This window comes from Rattus norvegicus, chromosome 6 (assembly GCF_021556685.1).
Source record: "Rattus norvegicus strain SHRSP/BbbUtx chromosome 6, alternate assembly SHRSP_T2T, whole genome shotgun sequence".
NCBI lineage: Eukaryota > Metazoa > Chordata > Mammalia > Rodentia > Muridae > Rattus > Rattus norvegicus.
The window spans coordinates 110,784,513-110,807,067 of record NC_141539.1 but is presented as its reverse complement, the minus strand read 5'-3'; the positions used below and the strand labels follow the sequence as shown (position 1 = coordinate 110,807,067).

Here is a 22,555-nt window from a genome sequence, read left to right as displayed (position 1 = left end):
ATATTATATTTTCCTATTATGTGATAAAACCAGAAATTACCACAGGCAATGTACAGCTTATATAAGATAACTGAGTAACTTATCAACAAACTCCCCAAACATTTTCCAATGTCCCAGGGTGCTATAACTATGTAGTAATCCCTTCTGTTTATTCTCCTAACCAGGTTATTCCATGTCACTATAGTTCCCCCTTCCCTTTATTTGAGCTGCATTTTCAAATAGATCCTATTGTACAGAAACACTAATATCAGGACCTAGTAAACCAGACCAATTGATCGAAGGTTTGTTTGTTTTCTCTACTGTGGAGAATGTTCGAGGTCATGAAGAGACCGACACCCAGCTGAGCTGGAACATGCTGGAGACAGTGCGACAATCTCTACAGGAGAGTTTTCTCCAGCACCCTTACTCCAGGAAAGCTTTAGGCTTATACATTGCTAGTCTTTACGCCAGAACTAGGAATTAGTAGGTAGTATTTCAGATTATAAATTACATCATATTATCTAAAACCACTTTAGATCAAATCGAGAAAAAACTCTGCTAAAGCGATGGTGTCTACAAACACTGGGAAAACCTGTCCAAGTGTGACCTAGAGACACCTGGAAAGCTTAAGCATCACTGAGATGTTATATTTACAGACTCTGAACCATGTGTACTAGGTTTGCAGACGTACTAAAGGCCGGAAAGTGTCTCACCAATAATCCCTAAGGATTCTTTTACCTAAGAAAAGCTTAGATTTTATCCAGTACAGAACTGAAAATGCAAAGTTTACTGAGAATGCGGTTAAATTGTTTTAAATGACAGGAAACTCAAAACTTGTCCACATCACCTTGGTTGAATCTTAATTCTCCATGAACCCTTTACCCTTGGGATAGGTTCCAAGAGTAAAAGTGCTGGGTTCTGCTTTGAATGGGTTAAAGAAGCTTTAGATTGAAGTAAAACGAGAATTCATTACCCCTGCTGGAAACTATCTTATTCATTCTTAAACACTATCATTCATTTGCCTGTTAAAGTAGCAGCCCCTTGGAAATAAATAGCAGAGCAGAGTAGAACTTTAAGGCTTCCTTACCAGTTCTCTGATGTAAAACTAGAGTGTTGCAACATGCTTCCCTTTATAAGGTAATTGTACATTTAATTAAAAGCTCCAAGTTGTCTACATTTAAGCAAATGAGATAAAATAAAATCCTAAAGTAACAATGTCACAAAACACTATGACACTGATTTCTCCTGTACAGGCTACAAGCAGCAGGTGAGGTAGGTTATTAACTGTTAAGAACAGTGTGGGCCTTTATGTAAATTTCACCTCACATTTCAGATCATGTATGTCAAAATGCAACCTGATAGAAAAATAAGACTATTAAAAAAACATACTGAGACTCAATTATCATTACCTTTAAAGCTTAGTTTTTAATCCACATTTTAAGACATCTAGGAATGTAGAGGTCGACACCAATGCTATATAAACACAGCTTCTATTACGAATCTTCTATGTCACACATGGCTTTAAAGAGACACTCCTCATAGACTATGTTTTAGGGAATAGGAATCAGGAATCTCACTTGTACATTTTCATTAAGAGAAGCAAGGAGAAGCAACTTTAGCAAGAGCTGAAATGGCAAATAAACCAAGTAATACTGTGGATTTAAAAAGTAACACTATCCAAAGGCACATTAACCTATGTACCTCGTTAGCCAACACGGAAACATCAGTAATTTTATAGGTTTCACTTCATGAGTGACAGAGTAAGGGAAGCATCTCCACAGGGGTGTAATCAAGCACTTACAGGAGGTACACAGAACTTTAAACTCACATCATTAAGTTGCTCATCATCCTGGGTAAAGATCCATTGCCTACACAGTCATTTTTGCCATCATTTAACAAGACAAAACAAGAACAAATCCAGAAGCCAGTGACAGCCCTTTGCCTCTTCACTCAGTCAGTTCTCCTGCCTCAAGGTAACAGAACTCAATTTTGCGATCTTACAGCAGAGAGGCAAGATTGTTGGGTAGGCTATACCACATACCTGCTGGAGTGGAAGAAGCGTCCTTTCACATGGAATTTACTTTTCTGAAAAGTATACTCCCCTACAACCACCCACAGCTAGAGGAGTACAAGGATGAGTTTCTTAGTACTCTTAAATTTTCCCTAACACCACAGGACTTTTCTTGGATCAGGGAAAAAATAAAAAGACTACATAGCCTCCATGAGGATGGTTAGGAAACTTTACTGTAAAGGGTGTGTATCGACACTAATAATCAAACTACAGATCTGGATATAGACACGCCTTAAGAACGACAAAGAGACACTTTGCTCAAAGTGGTTGGTCTGTCTCCTACCAGTTCGCTTTCCTCTTCTTCTGCATCTTTCTTTTCTTCCTTCTGGTCTTCAATGTTTGCATCAAAATCTTCCATCTCTACCTACAATATGCCAATAATTGTTTTTAAAAAAGAATTGCATTAGCATTTAAGAAATGCTGACTCACCAGGATCTGGAATGAGCACAAGACAGACAGCAGGGACTGTCACATACCACATGAATTCCAACACTTGTGGGACTAAAGACCTCAGAACAACACTTCTGCAATTTTCCCTGGATTTTCATCTTTACTCTTGTAAAGCTGGGTAAAATCTTTTATTCCACGTAGATGGGTTTTTTTTTTAATATTTTATTTATTTATTATATATATGAGTACACTGTAGCTGTCTTCAGACACACCAGAAGAGGGCATCAGATCTCATTACAGATGGTTGTGAGCCACCATGTGGTTGCTGGGATTTGAACTCAGGACCTCGGGAAGAGCAGTCGGTGCCCTTAACCACTGAGCCATCTCTCCAGCCCCGTAGATGGGTTTTTAATACTCAAAAGATTACAGTCTTTTAAAAACCTTTAACAAATACTTCGCTAATCAAATTTCAAAATATGAGAAAAAGAGGGAGGGGTACATCATCAACAAATAGAACAACAAAGCAAGCGCTGGTGTGGCCGAAGCTGGCCCACAATGACTGCAATAAAAATAGGAGCACATGGATGTGAGAAGTACTTAAAGGGTAAAAGAATAACAACACCGCAATGAGAGCTGTCAGGCGCTAGTGTAAGAGCAGACTGATGTTTCCAATATGGAGGTTGGAAACACTACCTACAAACAGAAACTCCTTAGGAGGAGCAAGTGTGCTATGCTAACATGGCATGTTTCAGAAAGACTTCAGAAAATAATTGTAAAAAGAATTTAAAGCATTCCATTCAACATCGGTAACCTTTCCCCCTCCCCCCCCCCCAACAGAATCTGGCTATGTAGACTAGGCTCTCCTCAAACTCACAGAGATCTGTTTGCCTCTTCCTCCTAAGCGCTAGGATAAAGGGCGACACCATCAGGCCTCATGAAAATTGTTACTTTTAAGGTAGACAAGGCGGTCTTTAGAAGGTATATAAAAGGCGACCTAGGAAACGAGGATGGCTGTAAAACTGGCAAATCTATGCTCTCAGAAACTGAGGATAGAGTCCTAAGTGACTTTTTAAGGCCTGGAAAACACAGGTGAGAAAAGGAGACTGTGACATCGGAAAGCAGAAGAGTGTAGACTCATGAAGGCCAAGGAGAAAGATGTGTTTTAGGAAGGTGGCAGGGATGATCCATGACATGGGGCTATAAAGTCTGGGCGACATGACAAGTGTCCACTGCTGAGCCAGAGTCATACTCAGGAAGGACAGCACCATTCAAGGAATGAGGTAAAACAAAACAGAAGCACACAAGTGACTGAAATAGAAAGTCACTCTCCTTTCAGGGATATGTTCTTATACCAAACTAATAACTACTATGCACGTTACCAATGATCAAAAATGTGTAGGAACAAGAAATTAATAGATACATATAAATCACCTATTACAAACTGAAAAAAAGAACAAAAACCCAAAAGATCTGACCAGTGTGCCAAGGTTGGACCAATGCCTACATCACAATGGGTTAAAATTGTCACCTCAAATGATGGGAAACAAATGTAGTGAACTGAGAGCACCGAATTCATGTAGCATTCCGGCTAAGGTTTTGTTTTTACACGTCTATTTGTTCATTCACTCGCTCCACTCATGTCTGTGTGAATGTACACATGTGCCCACTGCCCTGGTGCACAGCAGGTCAGACAACTATCTGCAGTTCTTTCCCCTCTAAGATGTCGTTACCCACTGAGTCATCTCCTCAGACCTTCTGCTATATTTAACAACTCAAACTAGGGGAATTAAAAGTGTGTGTCTTATTTTCCGAGTCAAGGTATTTCACTAAACCTGGAATTCACCAATTTGGTTAGACTAGTTAGCCAGTGGGGAGCTCTCTTATCTCCCTTCCAAAGCGTTGGGATTACAGGCAAGGGTTGGGAATCAAAACTCATGGCAAGCAATTTATTGAAAGAGCCATTTTTTCCTAGCATAAAAGTGCTACAAAGGCTGGGCATGGTGATGAATGCCGTCTCTGTCAAGTCAAGGCCAGCTTGATCTATAAAGGAGTTCCAGAACAGCAGGGCACACAATGCTTCATCCCACCTCCACCAAAAAGAGGTGTTATGAAGTACATCATCAGGGCAGGAGATGAACACAGACGATTTTTAATTTAACTCAAGTGCCGTTCCTGGCTCTGCTCCCTCAGTGTGTGTGTGTGTGTGTGTGTGTGTGTGTGTGTGTGTGTGTGTGTGTGTGTGTGAACCTTTGTGGGCAAATGGGGATATTAGAGAGGGTGGACATTGTTACTCAGGGCCAGTGCACTGGGGATGCATCGTTTGCATAAGGAAGAATTCCAGATTCCAGGTGCTTGTTGGATATGACCGAAGAAGAGAGGAAATTTAACCTGGCTACAGACTATGTGACCTCCTCTGGTGGGGCAAAGTTGGGGACCAGGACTACATGCCTGAGACATGCAGGCCCAGGGCATCGGGGGAGTGGTCCTACTCTTGCCGAACTCAGGATGAGATTCCTGATCTCAGGATGACATTCCTGGGGTTTGGACACGCCTCGACCCCATTCTTGTTCCAGACCTGCTCCTCCTGGTGCCATGGAACCCTGGCCCCACATCTCCCCTTTTTGTTTTATATCATCATAGATATTGGTATCCATTTGTTGGGAGGTTCTGGTATTGGACCAGAATGAAACAGTCCCGGTAATGTTGCTTATCTGTCACTGTAGGAATTGAATAAGGCGGGTGTGGGGGGGTTAGGACAAGGAGGGTCCCGATAGCTAGGATGGGATCACATGGGAAGGAGTCAAGCAATTAAAAGCAACTTTCCTCCCCCAGTACAATACAAGTCCCTTGTTTTCTCCCCCGCCGGGGTCGGGGCCAGGTCCGGGGTTTGGGGTAGCGTCTCCTCCGTCTCCTCTTTCCCTGACCCGGCAGTGAGATACAGGCCATCTTCTGGGTTGGTGGGGTGATATCAGACATTTCTGGCTGGGACCTAGATAGGCCTTCGTTGGTCCTTTTGTTCTGAAAACACACAAACTTTTGAAGGTAACATTGTAGGGACAGTTTTGTATCAGCACATGTATGGAGTGTGCAGTGTGCACAAATCAGCTAATGATGATTCTCTGCTCTATGTTTGGCAGGTGGAAGGCAACTATCAGTCAGTTTGGACCGAATAACCAAACTGTAACAGAAGTCTTCATCGGTATGAGGTGTGATGGGTCCATGCCATATGAGAGGAGGACATGTAATCGTAAGCAGCTGGGGAGGTTCGTCGGCTTCTGCAGAGACATTCACATCTCAGCCAGTCCTGTGCCTGCTCCTACGGAGGGCATCAGCAATTGTGTCACCTGTCTTGTTGGTTTTTTGGATCTTTTTCTTTCATGTCCGAAGTCAAGAGTTTTAAGGTCTTCCTGGTCAAATCTAATCTTAATTAACTTTGAAGGAATCCACAGCTTTTTGCTTCCTGTTGAAGTAAGAGCAAAACCTCTTCCCCATTACACACACTTCCTAACTTCCATTCTGAGGTTCACATCCTTAACGTATATGAGATGATTTAATGCAGCAGGCCTTTCTAAAAATCCAGTGCTTTTTTTTTTCCAGCAGCTATGCTACCTGTCTCATTGACATTTTTAAAATTTAAAGTCAATAAAGCATTATTTACTCTGTCTCTGAGACCTTATATCCCTTTTGTTTTATGAGCATTTCCTTTGAAGTGTGGTCAGATCTTTCCGCAAACTGCTTGACCTGTAGTATTATCCGAGCTCTGTAAAACGAACCACATCCATCTACCAAATTTCATTTCTTAGGGTCCCTTTAGGGCTATTTTCAGTAGGTAATGAAGCTTGATTATAAATAACAAAGTTAATTTCGAATTGTCTAGAAGAAGTTTAGCATGTTTTTAGACAAAACAACTCTTTCTACATTTTGAGAGTCAGTGACTACATTAAGAAATTCAGGAACAGGCTGGAGAGATGGCTCAGTGGTTAAGAGCACTGACTGCTCTTCCCGAGGTCCTGAGTTCAATCCCCAGCAACCACATGGTGGCTCATGACCATCTGTAATGGGATCTGATGCCCTCTTCTAGTCTTGTCTGAAAACAGCTACAGTGCACTCACCTAAAAAGAAATTCTGGAACAGCTAATAGGACAGTGAAAATAGCATAAAGCTCTGAATTTTGGACTGAAGTCTGTGGGCCTTAAATTACTTGACTTTTATTTCCTGACTGATAATCTGCCATTCCTGATTTACTGGCATCTGTGTAAAAGCTTTAGAAATTGGTGTTCCTTTCACTAAAGAAGGAAGAATCCAGTTAGTTCTTTTTTTTTTTTTCTTTTCTTTTTTCTTTTTTTTCGGAGCTGGGGATTGAACCTAGGGCCTTGCGCTTGCTAGGCAAGTGCTCTACCGCTGAGCTAAATCCCCAACCCCTTCCAGTTAGTTCTTTTTATAAACTGAAGTTGCGTACTTTTGGAGTATTTGTTGTTAATTTCTTCAAAAAAACTTATTGTAAGCCTTTTGCCAGTCTTTATTACCTATAATTAGGCAATCTCGGCATTAGTATAAGGCATTACATCTCTGTTGAGTCTATTTTTGTAAATTGATGAAGTCCAATTCTTTTTTTTTAAATTTATTTCATAAATTTATAATTTTTTTTTTTTGGTTCTTTTTTTCGGAGCTGGGGACCGAACCCAGGGCCTTGCGCTTCCTAGGTAAGCGCTCTACCACTGAGCTAAATCCCCAAGCCCATAAATTTATAATTTTAATAAATTTTATTTATTAGATCCTACTAGCTAGCTTTCTAATTCAATGAATGAAAAAGAAATTTAGCTGTAACCCAAATGAAAACACTGGCTTTCCCATTGTGTTTTTCAATAAATTTGAATGTCCCCCACCCCAAATTTTATTTATTTGTGAGTGCTCTGCTCAATATGCATCCACATACCCCAGGCCAGAAGAGGGAATCAGATCTCATCATAGATTGTTATGAGCTGCCATGCGATTGCTGCAAATTTATCTATTCTTTCTTTTACAGTTAATTTAGGAACTATTTTATATAGGGTTTTAATTTTTTACTCTTTATGGGCTAAAAACATCAATTCTAAGATATTATCCTCTCTCTGTATTAAAGTCCCTGTGGGTGAATGAGGAGAAGGCAGGGTAACTAAAACACCACCCAGCTTGGCATTAACACAGTGCATGTGTGCCTCCTTCATGTAATGTCTCCACAGAGCCAATGTTCTTTCAGCCTCAGTCAATAATGCTCTTGGACTGTTTAACCACAGTGTAAGGTTTAAAAGAAAGTACTTAGCTCTTTTTTTTTTTTTTTTTTCTTTTTTCTTTTTTTCGGAGCTGGGGACCGAACCCAGGGCCTTGCGCTCATTAGGCAAGCGCTCTACCACTGAGCTAAATCCCCAACCCCAGTACTTAGCTCTTGAATAGTTAATCCAATAGTGGGCTGTCGCTAGTTACTATCTCCCAGCAATTTTTCAAAGTCACCAAGAATTTGTAAACAATCTCTTTTGATCTGTACCTTCCGTGGTTGGATTCCTCATAGACCTATCCTATACTCTGTATAGCCAACAGAACTCCCTCCCTATATTTCTTTAGGTACAATCTCCAACAATGCAATATTCCTTCTTATTTCATCCAATGTTTTCTTTAAGGTGTCTGTATCTGAATCAGCCAGTAAGAATCATTCATACAATGAATGACTAACACCTTTGGAAATTTAAATAGCATTGGCTTAGTACTTTATGCTTTGATTGGATTGTGTTTGGTTTTGTTTTTTTTTTGAGCTGAGGACTGAACCCAGGGCCTTGCGCTTGCTAGGCAAGCGCTCTACCATGTGTTTGGTTTTATACTAGTAAGTTTAGTTTGCTCTAAATTTTTTCTCCCATGGAGGGACCATTGACGCTATTAACAAACAAACAAACAAACAAACAAACAAACAAACAAAAACATTTCCCATAAAGGGATCTTTAATACTGAGTTATTCCCAATATTAGAGGCAAACCAGAAAACATTCCAACAAAAATAAACAGGTGGGTTCTGTACAATCGACTTGGAGGATTTACCAATGGTCCTGGCAGATTTTTTTTCTCCTGAGCCTTACGCCTCTGTACAACCACCTCCGCCACCCCTACCCCTCCCCTCAAGGGATGGCAGGGGCGGGCTGGAAGGGGTCGGCTGGCAGGGGTCCGCTGGCAAGGGTGGGGTCTTCAGAGCCGTATTCTGTCCCAGGCTTGAAAGGCATACAGAGGTGCACCTGATGGTTTTGTCCTGCTGGCTAGGCTGTCCTGTTGGGCTCCCATGGAGAAAATTCCCTCTTTAAAGTGGTGATCTGACTTTGGAGAAGGGATCCAGCCCGGGTGGGGTGGACATTAAGCAGAACTGCCTGGATCTCCAGATCCATGGCAGGAATACCGAAGAAGGTTACAGAGCTGCTTGGGCAGTGGAGGGACGGGCAGATTGGATGGGGCCAAAGTGAACCACCAAGATTGAAGAAGCAATCGGTTTTGTTTTGTTTTTGTTTTTGTTTTGAGAATCTCCTACTATTTTCCCATGACAGAAAGTTTTGAAACACTGAGGTTAGAGAGAAACTTTCATGAGAAGCTTCACAGGGAACTCCCCAAAGTTCTAGATATGAGCCTTCTTGCAAATTTCAGAGAAGCTGTCCCCTGACCTAATGGCTTTAAACTAGTCAATGTGTAACAGGGTAACAGGGTCTTTTCAAGGAGAAAAAAAAAAGGGGGGGGGGGACAGCAGACACCCAACACCCAAACGGGCTGCCAGGGTTCAGACAGAGGGCGGGAGGCCTTCTACCCACACCAAGCAGTGGTCTTGGCCAGAGGGTATCAACTGCCACTTCCCTGTGTCTGATCCCTCAGGACAGTGCAAACTGAAAGAGAAGAAACAGACTGCTAGCCTTCGAAAAGGAGATGTAAGATCAGGTGGGGCAGATTCATGTCTCCTCTGGGGAAGACCAGACCCACGATCAAGGACTGAATTAAGGAGGTGGCTGGGGGTATGGCCTGAAGGAAGGGAAGGATAAGTAAATAAAAACACAAAAATTTAATTTACAGTATCAAATCAATGTTAACTTTTTTTTCTTTTTTGGTTTTTTAAGATGGGTCTATGAGCCCTGGCTGTCCTAGAACTCATTTTGTAGACCAGGTTGGCCTTGAACTCACACAGATCTGCCAGCCTCTGGGGAACTAAAGGTGTGCATTATGAGCCCAGCTAATGCTACCTTTCTTAAATTTTATAATTAACTGGATTTATTAGAGAATATCCTTGTTCTTAGAAGATAGCCATCAACAACATATTTCATAGTGAGGGATTATGAGGTTTTTTCAACTCAACTATCATATGATTGTACAGTAATGGTATGAAATAATGTCACTAAGTATCAAGTATAAAGAAAATGTGGGAAGATATTAACAACTGAATTGGTTAAGATTATTAAAAGGTATATATGTGCTCATGTAACTTTTCTGGAAGTTTCAAAATTTCAGAGTAAAGAAGAGAAGAATGTGTTGCTTATTTGCACTGCACTGAGGCAGACGCACACTTACTTCTTCAATTGCAGCATCTTGTAGCAGGGAACGGATGTCCAGACGCATCATGTGACGGGGTGCAGCTTCCCAATGTTCCGCCATCTATTGAGATGTTCAGGATAAGTTAACTCAGTCAGCTACTCCAATAAAGACCAAGGAAAGCAGCAAGAGAAATACAATTGATGCTATAACTTTAACACTAGTTTCAAGAAGAGCTAAGCATCTCCTTCCACATAATACACATAATACAGAAAGGAGAACATTACTAAAGCAGGCGAAAAGACTGAAGACAGCGCTGCGAGTGCTGAAAGAGTGATGCTAGGTTCTCCAGTGCACAGCTTCTGAACAATCACCTTGTTTATTTCTTTAAGCTTTCTTCCATGAATATTTCTCTTGCCACAAGTCTGGTTATCGGCACTCATTTCAGCCAAATACACCTAAATGAAAATGTGTAACAATTAGGCCAAGAAATATAAAACTCACACTAAAAATGCTTCAAGTTAAGACTATACCTCAAAACCCTTGGTTTTTGCTGCGCTCCAAAACTGGTCAAAATGTCTAACTCTGTCATTGATAGCATCCAGAATAATGAAAGGGAAAAAGCCATCATCTAGCGTCTTTTTGAAAGTTTTGAACATGCTGGTGCGGTAAGTCTCCTCCATGTCAGCTTCATATTCATACTCCATTACCTAAGAGCCCACAGGGAGAAGGAGGTTAGCTAGTAGGAGCAAGGAATCAGACTTGGCCTGGCTAACTGAAACAGGATGACTCTGCACTCTTTTCTTCCCACCTAAGCACCAAAGTTTATGTCCAAAGACAAGGAAATTCTCATCTTCAAAAAAAAATCCTCCCAGTGCCAGCCAGGTGTGGTGGCGCACACCTTGAATCTGAGCAGGTGAGGCAGGCAGGACTTTGTGAGTTCAAAGCCAACTTGGTCTACCTGGCAAGTTCCGGGGCAGCCAGGGCTACATTAGGTAATGCCCTGCCTCAAAAACAAACAACAACAAACAAACCGTGCCTCAACAAACAAACAAATGAACTACCCTACCATGTATCCCTGAACACATCCTCCATAACAACCTACCAACAGGTCTGGGAGGAGCCACATACCTTCTTTTTCACTTTCTTTCCAGAATCTGGATCTTTTTCTTCTTTTTCTACTTCAGCAATGAAATAATCATCTAGACTTAAAACCCTGGGTGCAGGTCCTCCGAATTCTACTTCCTTATCCTAAAATACAACAATCAAGAAAAATTAAAAAAAATAAAAAAAAAAAGATGAACACTAAAGTTCCCACATGTGGCTAAAATAAAAATTTCTGGTGGTTTCAAATCAATCAGAGGCAAAATTACTTGTCTAAGTAGATGAAAATGTATGAGGCCCTATGGGCATCCATAACTCAATGGGAGACACATGGATGGATATAATAATACCCACTAACAAGCAATTCACTTTTTTCCTTTTTCTTATTTTATTCTCCCATACTCACCCGGATAAGTTTTGCAACATGTGTCTTTCCACTGCCAGGCAATCCTCTCATTATAACAACAATCTGAAACACAATGGAGGGGAAAACGTTTTGTTTTCTGAGGGGTTGAAATGTAGGTGGGCTGACAAACTGCTTCCTATCAAGCAGAAAACAAGGAGCATGCCTAGAGCTCTCAAGCACAGAGGAAGGAGGTCAACAATAAAGACATTCTTAGCTACATACAGACTCTTGAGACTAGCCTGATATACCTGAGACCTTGTCTCAAAACAGACAAAGCAAAACCAACCAGAACAAGCCAATGCACAAATATGTGGCAAAAATTACTAAAAAACCAAGGGCTTAAAGAAATCACAAGGTATCAGAATTACTCTGACATGAATAAAAATAAAGACACATCATACCACAGCTCATAGGATAAACTAAATACTTGAAGGGAAATTTTAGGTATACATGTCTATATCAAGAACTGATTTAGGGGCTGGGCCATAGCTTAGCTGGGATCTCCACTCCACCCCACCTTCCCAGAGCTGAGGACCGAACCCAGGGCTGCAAGCACTCTACCACTGAGCTAAATCCCTAACCCCTTAGCTGGAATCTTAAGAGGTACTAGCAAACAACTGCATACCCCTCTCGCCTTTTAAAAACTCTCTTTAAAACATGTTTCTGTGGGGCTGAGGATTTAGCTCAGTGGTAGAGCGCTTACCTAGGAAGCACAAGGCCCTGGGTTCGGTCCCCAGCTCCGAAAAAAAAAAGAACCAAAAAAAAAAAAAAAAAAAAAAAAAAAAAAAAAAACATGTTTCTGTGAATATGGGAAATAGATCATCAGGTAAGAGCACTGGGTTCAGCCACATGGAGGCTCAGCTGGTTGTAACTCTAGTCCCAGGAGATCCCACATCCTCTTCTGCTAGCCTCTGAAGGCACCAGGCACACATGGTGTGCAGAGATATGTGGACAAAACTCATCACACAAAATCAAATTAATCTTTAAAAAACTAACAAAAATGATCTACCATTGAAACCTATTTTTGTACCTGAAACACTATGAAAGAACAAGCTAAAACTAACAAAACAGAAGGAGGATAATAAAGATTATAACAAATACTAATAAAACAGAAAAGTCAGTAAAACTTTATAGTCTGGATATGGTTTGTGTTTTCCACCACGGTACAGAAGGTGGCAGGGCCAGGTGTGGTGGTGCACATCTTCAATCCCAGCAACTGGGAGGCAAAGGCAGGCAGATCTCTGCGTTTGAGGCCAGCCTGGTCTCCATAGTGAGTTCCAGGCCAGCCAAGTATACATACATAGTGAGTTGTTTTTTTTTTGTTTTTTGTTTTTTTTTGGTTCTTTTTTTCAGAGCTGGGGACCGAACCCAGGGCCTTGCGCTTCCTAGGTAAGCGCTCTACCACTGAGCTAAATCCCCAGGCCTGAGATTTTTATCTCAAACAAAACAAAGCAACAACAATATAATCAAAAGGTAGAAACTGGGATGGTGGTATTACTCAATGATAGAGCACCTGCTCGAGGCTCAAACTCCAGCACTAAACGCACGCACACGGTCTCCACAAATAGAAGTCTCTTGAGATGGCTCAGTGGGTAAAGGTACTTCCTGCCAAGTCTGACAGTTTGAGTTTGTTCCCTGGGAGCAACATGGTTGAAGCAGAGAACTAATTCCCAAAGGCTGTCCTCTGCCCTCCACTGAGTATGGTGCATGTAATTTAAGAAACACAATGAAAGGGTTGGGGATTTAGCTCAGTGGTAGAGTGCTTGCCTAGCAAGCGCAAGGCTCTGGGTTTGGTTCCCAACTCCCCCCCCCCCCAAAAAAAAAAAAGAAACACAATGAAAGTAAAGGGATGGTAAAAGAAATACACAAGGGCCCTATTATTACTGGAAACGTATTCTAGGGGTTCCTAGCAGATGCCTGAAAGCATGGATAATATTCAAATCCTGTAATACCATGGGACGTGTGGATATGGCAAGGAAAGGCTCAACTAGAAGATGTCACCTTGACACATATGATTTTAAATTTATCAATTATTTCTAGAATTTTTCTTTTTTTTTTTTTTTAAGTCATAGTGTCTTCTTATACCAAGCTGACTTAGAACTCAAAGATTTGCCTACTTCTGCTTTCTGACTGCTAGGTTTAAAAGTATGTGACGCCACACGAGGCATCGATTTTAATATTTTAATTAAAATTATTGCATCATTGTTGACTTCAGATAAGTGGACCTGCAGAAAGTGCAACCATAGACAAGATGGTGAACGACCATATCATTCAAACAGCAGCCACAGGACACGTGGGACAGCTACAAACAAAAAGCAGGCAGAGAGGGCTGGGAGAAGCTCAGCAGTTACAGCACTTTCTCTAGCAGAGGACCTGGATTTGATTCTTAGCATCCAATGTGGCAACTCACAACCCTCTGTAATCCCAGTCTCAGGGAACCTGATTCCCTCTGCTAACTGCTGTGGGCACCAGGCATACATGTAGTGCACACACATACAAACAGACAAAAATACTCATACACACTGAAAGAAAAACCTAGAAAACAATTACCTATTTATTTATATATGTGGAATCCAAGTAGCTGAAATCTTTATTATAAGATTAGTCAATATTAGACAAATTTCAAAATAAATGTGTGTTTGTATGTGTGTGTGTGTGTGTGTGTGTGTGTGTGTGTGTGTGTGTGTGTTTATATTAAAAATAAGCAGGGGGGGCTGGAGAGATGGCTCAGTGGTTAAGAGCACTGACTGCTCTTCCAAAGGTCCTGAGTTCAAATCCCAGCAACCACATGGTGGCTCACAACCATCTGTAATGGGATCTGATGCCCTCTTCTGGGGTGTCTGAAGATAGTGACAGTGTACTCACATATATAAAAAATAAATAAATCTTTAAAAAAAAAAAAAAAAAGCAGGGGTGGGGACATCACAAACAACGATCTTACCCTCTTCAGAGTAAACTAGTCAAGTTTATATGACTCACTCTTTCAGGCCGGCTCTCCCGGCCTGGTGGTTTCAGAATGTCGTCCACATTCTTGGACTCAGGCTTCTTCTCAACCCGTGGAACTGGAGGTGGCTGGTGGCCCAGGGAAGGAGCTGGCAGAGGCATCCGCTCCTCCGGGTAAGTTCTTCGTTCTCCTAGAGTTACAGCAGTTTAATAACATTATTATTTACGAAGTAATCATCATGAAATCCGATACCTTTCTGTTCTTACCTTAGTTACAATTCTGATCAAGTCTAATGAATCAAAGGTCACTTTTAAATTTAATTAATAATATAAATCAATTGTAGTCAAGAAAATGAAAAGACTGGGCTATTATTTGGGGGAAACAAAAAACAGAACAGATTGTTCTGTAAAATACTTAACTCCCCTTTACTATTAAATATAGGGAAACATTCAGCAACAGGACATACAGGACTGAATATTCTACTGGATAAATCAAAGCATAACTGATCCTGTGTGGGTTCCATGACTTTCACTTTATAGTTTAAGAGAAAGAGTCATTGATGAAGAAAGCTTATTTCTTTTTTCTTTTTTTTAAGATTTATTTATTTTATGTATATGAGTACACTGTAGCTGTCTTCAGTCACACCAGAAGAGGGCATCAGATCCCATTACAGATGGTTGTGAGCCACCATGTGGTTGCTGGGAATTGAACTCAGGACCTCTGGAAGAGCAGTCAGTGCTCTTAACCGCTGAGCCATCTCTCCAGCCCAGCTTATTTCTTTTAATAAGTGAAAGTTTCTAGTTTAAGTGCAACTCATGGTAATGAAGAGATAAAAGCAATTTAATGTCTAACTATAAGGGCCTTACACTTTATCAATTCCATGAAATGTCATGGAGCCAGCAGCAGTCATTAAATAGAAGGACAATACAGACACTTTACTCAAGGTGTCTGCCCAGCACTAGTAAGGCTCTGGGTGTGACGCCTAGTGCAGCAACACTCAGCAGAACTCCCGGCTATTATTCTTGATTACAACTCCATAACCAAGTATCCGAAGAGAAACTAAGAGGGCTGGAGTGATGACTCAGCACTTAAGAGCACTGGCTGTGCACTCCGAGGACCAAGGTTCAATTACCCGCACCCACATGGTGGATTACAACTCCCCTTCAAAGTGCCCTGGTCACTGATACAAATAAAAAACCAAACACTAATTTTTAAAGAGAAAATGAGAGAAACGTATGTTTTAGTATGGTGTGTGCTGGGATTGTAAATAACTTTCTGTTTTTCAAAATTTCTTTACTAGCTGAAGAATTAAATTTTATTTCATTAATTACATTATTATTTTAAAAAGTATTTTTGTTATTATTTATTTACATGTACATGTGTGCTTATCTGTATATTTGCAGATGCCCAAAGTTAGGGGCATCTTTTGGATGCCAGAGCTACAAGCAGTAGTAAACTGCCTGATGAGGGTGCTAGTAGTTGAACTTGTGTCCTCTGTAAGAACAGGACATGTTCTTAACCACTGAGCCAAGTCTTCAGCCATACGTTGCTATTTATTAGAACAATGCTATCATCGGTTAAGAAGTCTTCAAGCACAGTGTACCGAGAATGTTTAAATGCATGGCTAGACTGAGGAAGACCTTCTATTTATGTGCATTAGAGAGCAGTTACTGTCATTAAGGCATTACTCTACCTCCAAACATGGGTGGGCCTTCATAGGGCGGTCTATCAGACTTCCTGTCATAGGATGGCCTATCAAATCCTCCTCTTCTGGATGAAGAATGGTCTTTTTTGTCACGGTATGATTGATTCCTACAGGGTATAGTGGAAGTTATGGTAAACATAAATATTTGGAAAGTCTCTGCTCTGTAACATATCATTATCTACCTATAGTCTATTCAAATTTTAAACTTGCTTATATCTAAGACTTCACTTATATCTACCTAAAAATCAAGAATTGTAAAAATAAATAGCTTGCCTGTAAATTAAGGACTGGTTGCACTTCACTTTCTTTCAATTTGGCTGTCTGCATTCCAATTTAATTCTCTGGAATTCAAGCTAGTAGATCTCAAGCATGTACTTGCCTAGAACTGCTCTTCCTTTTCCAAATTATACATATAATGGAAAGAGTACATTAGTCACTAACCCCTTTGCAACATACTGACTTTTGGCTGGGCATGGTGGCACACACCTTTACTCCCAGCATTCAAGAGACAGAGGCAAGTAGATCTGAGTTTAAAGCCAGCCTGGTCATCATAACAAGTTCCAGGAAAGTCAGAGCTATGTAATACAGAAGACCTTATCTCAAAACAACAACCAACAACAACAAACAACAGCCCACCCCCAAAAGTCCAAAAAAACAAACAAAAAAACCGACTTTCCCTGAATTTACACACAATACTTTATATGTACGTATTTTTTTCATAGCATACCTGTCATCTCGGGGTCTACGCTCTCTGTCAAATCGATCCCGCTCATAGTCAAGAACACGATCCCGATCTCTGTGTGTCTCTCGGTCCCTTTTAAAATCTCGATGATCTGTCATATTACTTTGACGGTCAAAATAAGGTTCACGGTCTCTATCTCTATCATAGCGGTCACGCTGGCCTGCATGATCTATAAAAACAATACAAAGTAAGAACTAGAAGCATTTTCAGAAATTAAAGCAAGTACAATTTTAACTTGAGAAGTAATATAAATCAATGTCTTAAATTTAAGAATCTTTCGGTAATATTAAAGGAAAGCCTAGACTAACCTTGCTAAAAGAAAAATCTTGTAACAATTAGGCCCTCAAGTTAAGCTTAAAATTACTGTCCTCTCTGGGAATCCTACCTGCATCGAAAGCTGACCTTTCAGGTAATGGATCTGGGCGTAGAGTTATTCTTTCTCCATACGGGATCTGTTCAACTTTATTAGTAGGCATATCTGGCAAAAAAAAAAAAAAAACAGGAATGACATGTAAGCATGAAGCTTAAGGAAACCAAATCTCGAGCTACTAATTCCTATAGAAATCTGGCCTGGAGGTATATACCTATTATCCCAGCCCTCAGAAAGCTAAGGCAGGAGGACCCAGAGCTTGGAGGAATATGGAGTTTCAGAGCCACTAAGATTGGGTCTTGAAAAACTTAAAAGTCTCTTTTCTGGAAAACTAATTCCTGCTGCCAGGTGCTGTGGTAGAAACCTGTAATGTGGGAGGTTAGGGCAGGAGTTTGAGGTCACTGTCCTGGCTAGTTTTATGTCAATTTTACACAAACTCGAGTCATCTCAAAGGAGGGAGCCTCAGTTGAGTAAATGTCTCTGTAAGACACAACTCTAGGGTATTTTCTTAACTAGTGATTACTGGGGAATAAAGACCCAGCCCATTCTGCATGGAACTGGTGGTCCTGGGTTCTACAAGAAAGCAAGCTGGGCAAGCCATGAGGGGCAAGCCAGTAGGCAGCACCCCTTCAAGGCCTCTGCATCAGCTCCTGCCTCCAGGTTCAGCACAGCTTGAGTCCCTGTCCTGATTTCCTTCAATGATGGACTACCATGTAGAAGTGTGAGCCAAGGTTCCTCTCCAACTTGCTTTTTGGTCACAGTGCTTCATTGCAGCAACCATTACCCCTAACTAGGACAGAAACCCTCTGCTACATAGTGAGTTTGAAGCCAGCCTTGCCGAAGAGATTCTCACAAAATCAAAACACCACCACCACCAAATAATTCCTGTAGAACCCCAATCATAAATTCACCATTTCTACTCACCTCGGCCATGGCCATAGTCAACTGTATGCTGCACTGGTGGTGGTTTGGACATTGGTGGCATACCCATAGGCATTGGGCCAGGAGGGGGAATGGAAGGATGAACAGGTGGGGGTGGTAATACCGGAGCAGATGGAATTGCTGCAGTGTCTCGCTTAAATTCTGAATTCAGTCCTTGATCATCATTTGTATCCCAGAGCCCAAAGAAAGAATCTTCGTCCCAGCGTTCCTGTTTCACAGATGAAGTTTTTGGCTTTATAACCGGAGGAGGAGGTGGTGGTGGTGGAGGTGGAGGAGGCGGTGGTGGTATTGGCACAGGAGGCCTAGTCATAGGAACACATGATCTTGCTGGTGGAGCAGAGGGTCTCACAATTGACCCAGGTGGCTTACCCATAGGAGGGGGTGGTCTATAGGATCCTGGAGGCTAGAGAAAACAGTAAATGGCTTAGTAAGCTAGTTGCCACATTGTTACAGATCAGTAAAACCTAAAATCTAGTTTTTAATCAATTAAAAAACTAATATACGGGGTTGGGGATTTAGCTCAGTGGTAGGGCGCTTGCCTGGCAAGTGCAAAGCCCTGGGTTTGGTCCTCAGCTCCGGGGAAAAAAAACCAAAAACAAAAAAAAACCCCAAACAAACAAACACAACCAAAAAACTAATATATAAGAAATATTCAAAATATAAAGCCTTTGTGTTTGTTTGTTATTTACTTATTTTATGTGCATTGGTGATTTGCCTGCATATATGTCAGCGCATCAGATCCTCTGGAACTGGAGTTACAGACAGTTTTGAGCTGTCATTTGGGTGCTGGGAATTGAATACTGGTTGTGTGGAAGAGCAGCCAGTGTCCTTAACCACTGAGCAACCTCTCCAGCCCCAAACTGTTGTGTTTTTCAAGACGCTGGTAGGCACTAGGGAGACAGCTTAGTGACTTCTCCCTGTTCTCGCAGAGGACAAGTTCATTTACTAGAACTGGGTAGACCATCTGTAACTCTAGAGCTAGGAAGGTCTAAGAACTGTGGTCTCTGTGGACAACTACAAGCACACGTCTATCGCACATTTACACAGAACTCAAAACAGATGAGTGAGCCCGCACATGCGCTCGCGCACACACACACACACACACACGCCCCTAAGGGCATAGTGGTATATGCCTCTAATCTCAACACTAGAAGATTTCTATGTGTTTATGGCTGGCCTAGTCTACATAGTGAGTTCTAGGCCACCAGGACCATGTTAGATACTGAAACTGTCTCAATTTTCTTTTTTTAAATAAAAGACACCTGCCAGGAGATAACTCTGCTAGTAAAATGCCTGCTGTGCAATACGAGGACCTTAGTAACAGAACTCACATGCTTTGGTCATAGGTTCAAAGGATGGTTAATGACGGCAGATCCATTCACTCTTCTATGGATATGACATTCAATCAGTTCAAGGGTATCCTCAGCTACATACACATTTGAGGCCAACATAGACTAGGATACACTGTCTCAAAAAATGCTGTGCTGCTGATAATTCCAGCACTCAGGAAGTAGAGGTAAGTGTAACCGGCCTGTTCTACTTAAGACTAGCACATAAATAAATATTCACAGCAGCTGTAAGTCAGCGATCCAGACGTCTGGGAACTGGTGCATGAATAAAAAACATGTGAGATATGTCTACACACTGAGTATTACCTAGCAATAAATATGTCTACACACTGAGTATTACCTAGCAATAAATACATCTGTACACTGAGTATTACCTAGCAATAAATACATCTACACACTGAGTATTACCTAGCAATAAATATGTCTACACACTGAGTATTACCTAGCAATAAATAAGTCTACACAGAGTATTACCTAGCAATAAATACATCTATACACTGAGTATTACCTAGCAATAAATACGTCTACACACTGAGTATTACCTAGCAATAAATGCATCTACACACTGAGTATTACCTAGCAATAAATACATCTGTACACTGAGTATTACCTAGCAATAAATACATCTACACACTGAGTATTACCTAGCAATAAATACATCTGTACACTGAGTATTACCTAACAATAAATACGTCTACACACTGAGTATTACCTAGCAATAAATACGTCTACACACTGAGTCTTACCTAGCAATAAATACGTCTACACACTGAGTATTACCTAGCAATAAATACATCTACACACTGAGTATTACCTAGCAATAAATACGTCTACACACTGAGTATTACCTAGCAATAAATACGTCTATACACTATTACCCAGCAATAAATACATCTGTATACTGAGTATTACCTAGCAATAAAAAGAAATGAAGTACTAACTCACACTATGACAGGAACTCAAAAATGTTATGCTAAGTGAAAGAAGCCAGAAATACAGGAGCGTGTGTCACACACATTGAATTTCTATGAGATGCATAGAAGGGTAAAACTACAGAGACAGAAAACATGCCGTAGGCTGCCTAGGGTTAAGAACTCCAGGGGCTGGAGAGGTGGCTCAGTGGTTAAGAGCACTGAGTGCTCTTCCAGAGGTCCTGAGCTCATAAAAATGTGTAGTTTCAGTTCCAAAGAACCTACCGTCCTTCCCCAGCCTCTCTGTGCATAAAGCACATAGGTGGCATACTTATAAAAATGTAGGAAAATGTTCATATTCATAAAATTAAAAATAAATAAACCTTAAAAACAGAAATATTTGGGGTAAAAATGGACTTTGCTAGTATGTAAGGAATATTAATTAACATAAAAATGTTAACATTATGGTTATCGATGGTGTGTTAGGAGCTCTCACGGCACTTCGAAGCCATGGGTTATGTTCTCAGCACCTGCACCGCAGGACTCACACCCAGTTGTAGCTCCAGTTCCAGGAGATCCAATGAAAGCTCTTTCCTGGCCTTTTAAAACATCCACATGCAAATGACTCTTCACACACACATGCACACACACTTAAAAAACAAGTGTGTACTAAAGGCTGAGAGTGGTGCCTACGTTATGGAAACTGAGGAAAGAAGACCGAAAGTCCAAGGCCAGTTTGGACTCTGTTACAGGGAGAAATTCTGCACCCTACCCCCAAAACTTTGCCGAGCACACGCCTTTAATTCCAGTGCTCCAGGGGTTGAGGCAGGCAATCTTTGAGTTTGAGGCCACTTGGCCTACAAGCATGAGTTCCAGGACAGTCAGTACGACACAGAGAACCCGTCTCAAAATAACCAACAAAAGAAAAAAGAAAGTATCTTTTTAAAATGTGGTGTTATGTTCCAAAATATAAGGTAGCTGATGATTGTCTGGATATGGCATTGATGTCATACAACTATGTAAGAGAGTTATTTGAATGCATTAAAAGAACATTTTAAAGGTTTTTACTATTTATTTATTTGTAGGTCAATACATAATTTTATTAGCAAATGTGAGACCAATTGTCTCTTATCTGTGCCTGGGAGGTAGAGATTTAAAAAGCAATGTTTTTTTGAGCAGAAAGAATGTCTAATATTTTACTGAATAATACCCACTTTAGGAAGATACCCAAATATCTGGGAGATACCCAAAATAAAAACCCAATACAGAGAAATTCATTAAAGTTGCACTAATAATAGTGGAAGATCAGAACAGTCCAATGAATTACTGTGCATAAAAATAGTAACATGGAGCAATATAGGAAAGTCTGATTTCTGAGATGAACAAAACAGAAATGTGGATCTATAATCCAGAGCAGGGGTTCTCACCCTTCCTAATGCTGTGACCCTTTACCGCAGTTCCTCACGCTCCTACTTCATAACTGTGACTTTGCTATTGTTATGAACTGTAATGCAAATATGATGTGCAGGACGTCTAATGTGTGGAAATGGGTTGCGGCCCAGAGGATGAGAACTAGAACCTACCACCTGCCACAAGACATGAGGATGGAAGAGTTTTTATCCTCGGGGCTCAGTTTAGAAAGAAAGATAATGACAAGGAGATGAACAAATCGAACAATGCCACATGCTAACTGTTGACAGGACACCCTGAGATAAACCAGAAACAGAGGGAGAGGGCAACAGAGAAAGAGACACACATGCAGGGATGGCTCCAAGAGGAAGACTAGAGCATCCTCACAACTGTTAAGGGAGAGTATGTATAGTAGCAAGCAGTAGACAGGAGGGGACAGGACAGAACAGGAAAACCATAAAATACCAATGAAAAGTAGATTGTATCCTGAGAGGGACTGGAAAATCCTGAAGACATTTTCCTTTAGTCAGGGTTTTGTCAAGCACAGGTTTGACCTTGAAACCACTATGTAGCAAATTTCTGATCCCCCTGCCTCTACCTCTCCAGTGCTGAGAATAAAGGCCCTGTTCTATGTGGTACTGGAGACTGACCCCAGGGCTTCATGCATCCTAGGCAGCATTCTCCCAATGAACTACATCCTCAG

The 22,555-nt window shown here is 41.0% G+C and overlaps 1 protein-coding gene across 8 annotated transcripts in view; it reads right to left on the bottom strand.

Annotated features, from left to right (window-relative positions):
* Positions 1-22,555, bottom strand: part of Ylpm1 (YLP motif containing 1) — a 75,771-nt gene that overhangs the window by 10,841 nt on the left and 42,375 nt on the right. For all 8 annotated transcript variants that reach the window (XR_015621814.1, XR_015621815.1, XR_015621816.1 and 5 more), the window contains 11 exon segments: positions 18,165-18,585; positions 17,256-17,348; positions 16,856-17,039; positions 16,117-16,235; positions 14,459-14,613; positions 11,480-11,542; positions 11,101-11,220; positions 10,503-10,679; positions 10,344-10,427; positions 10,009-10,092; positions 2,334-2,414 (listed from right to left, as the gene is read on the bottom strand). Coding sequence is in view for 4 of the 8 variants with exons in the window: in NM_001271258.1 (NP_001258187.1) it covers positions 2,334-2,414; positions 10,009-10,092; positions 10,344-10,427; positions 10,503-10,679; positions 11,101-11,220; positions 11,480-11,542; positions 14,459-14,613; positions 16,117-16,235; positions 16,856-17,039; positions 17,256-17,348; positions 18,165-18,585 (1,581 nt within the window). In the remaining 4 variants the exon portion in view is untranslated.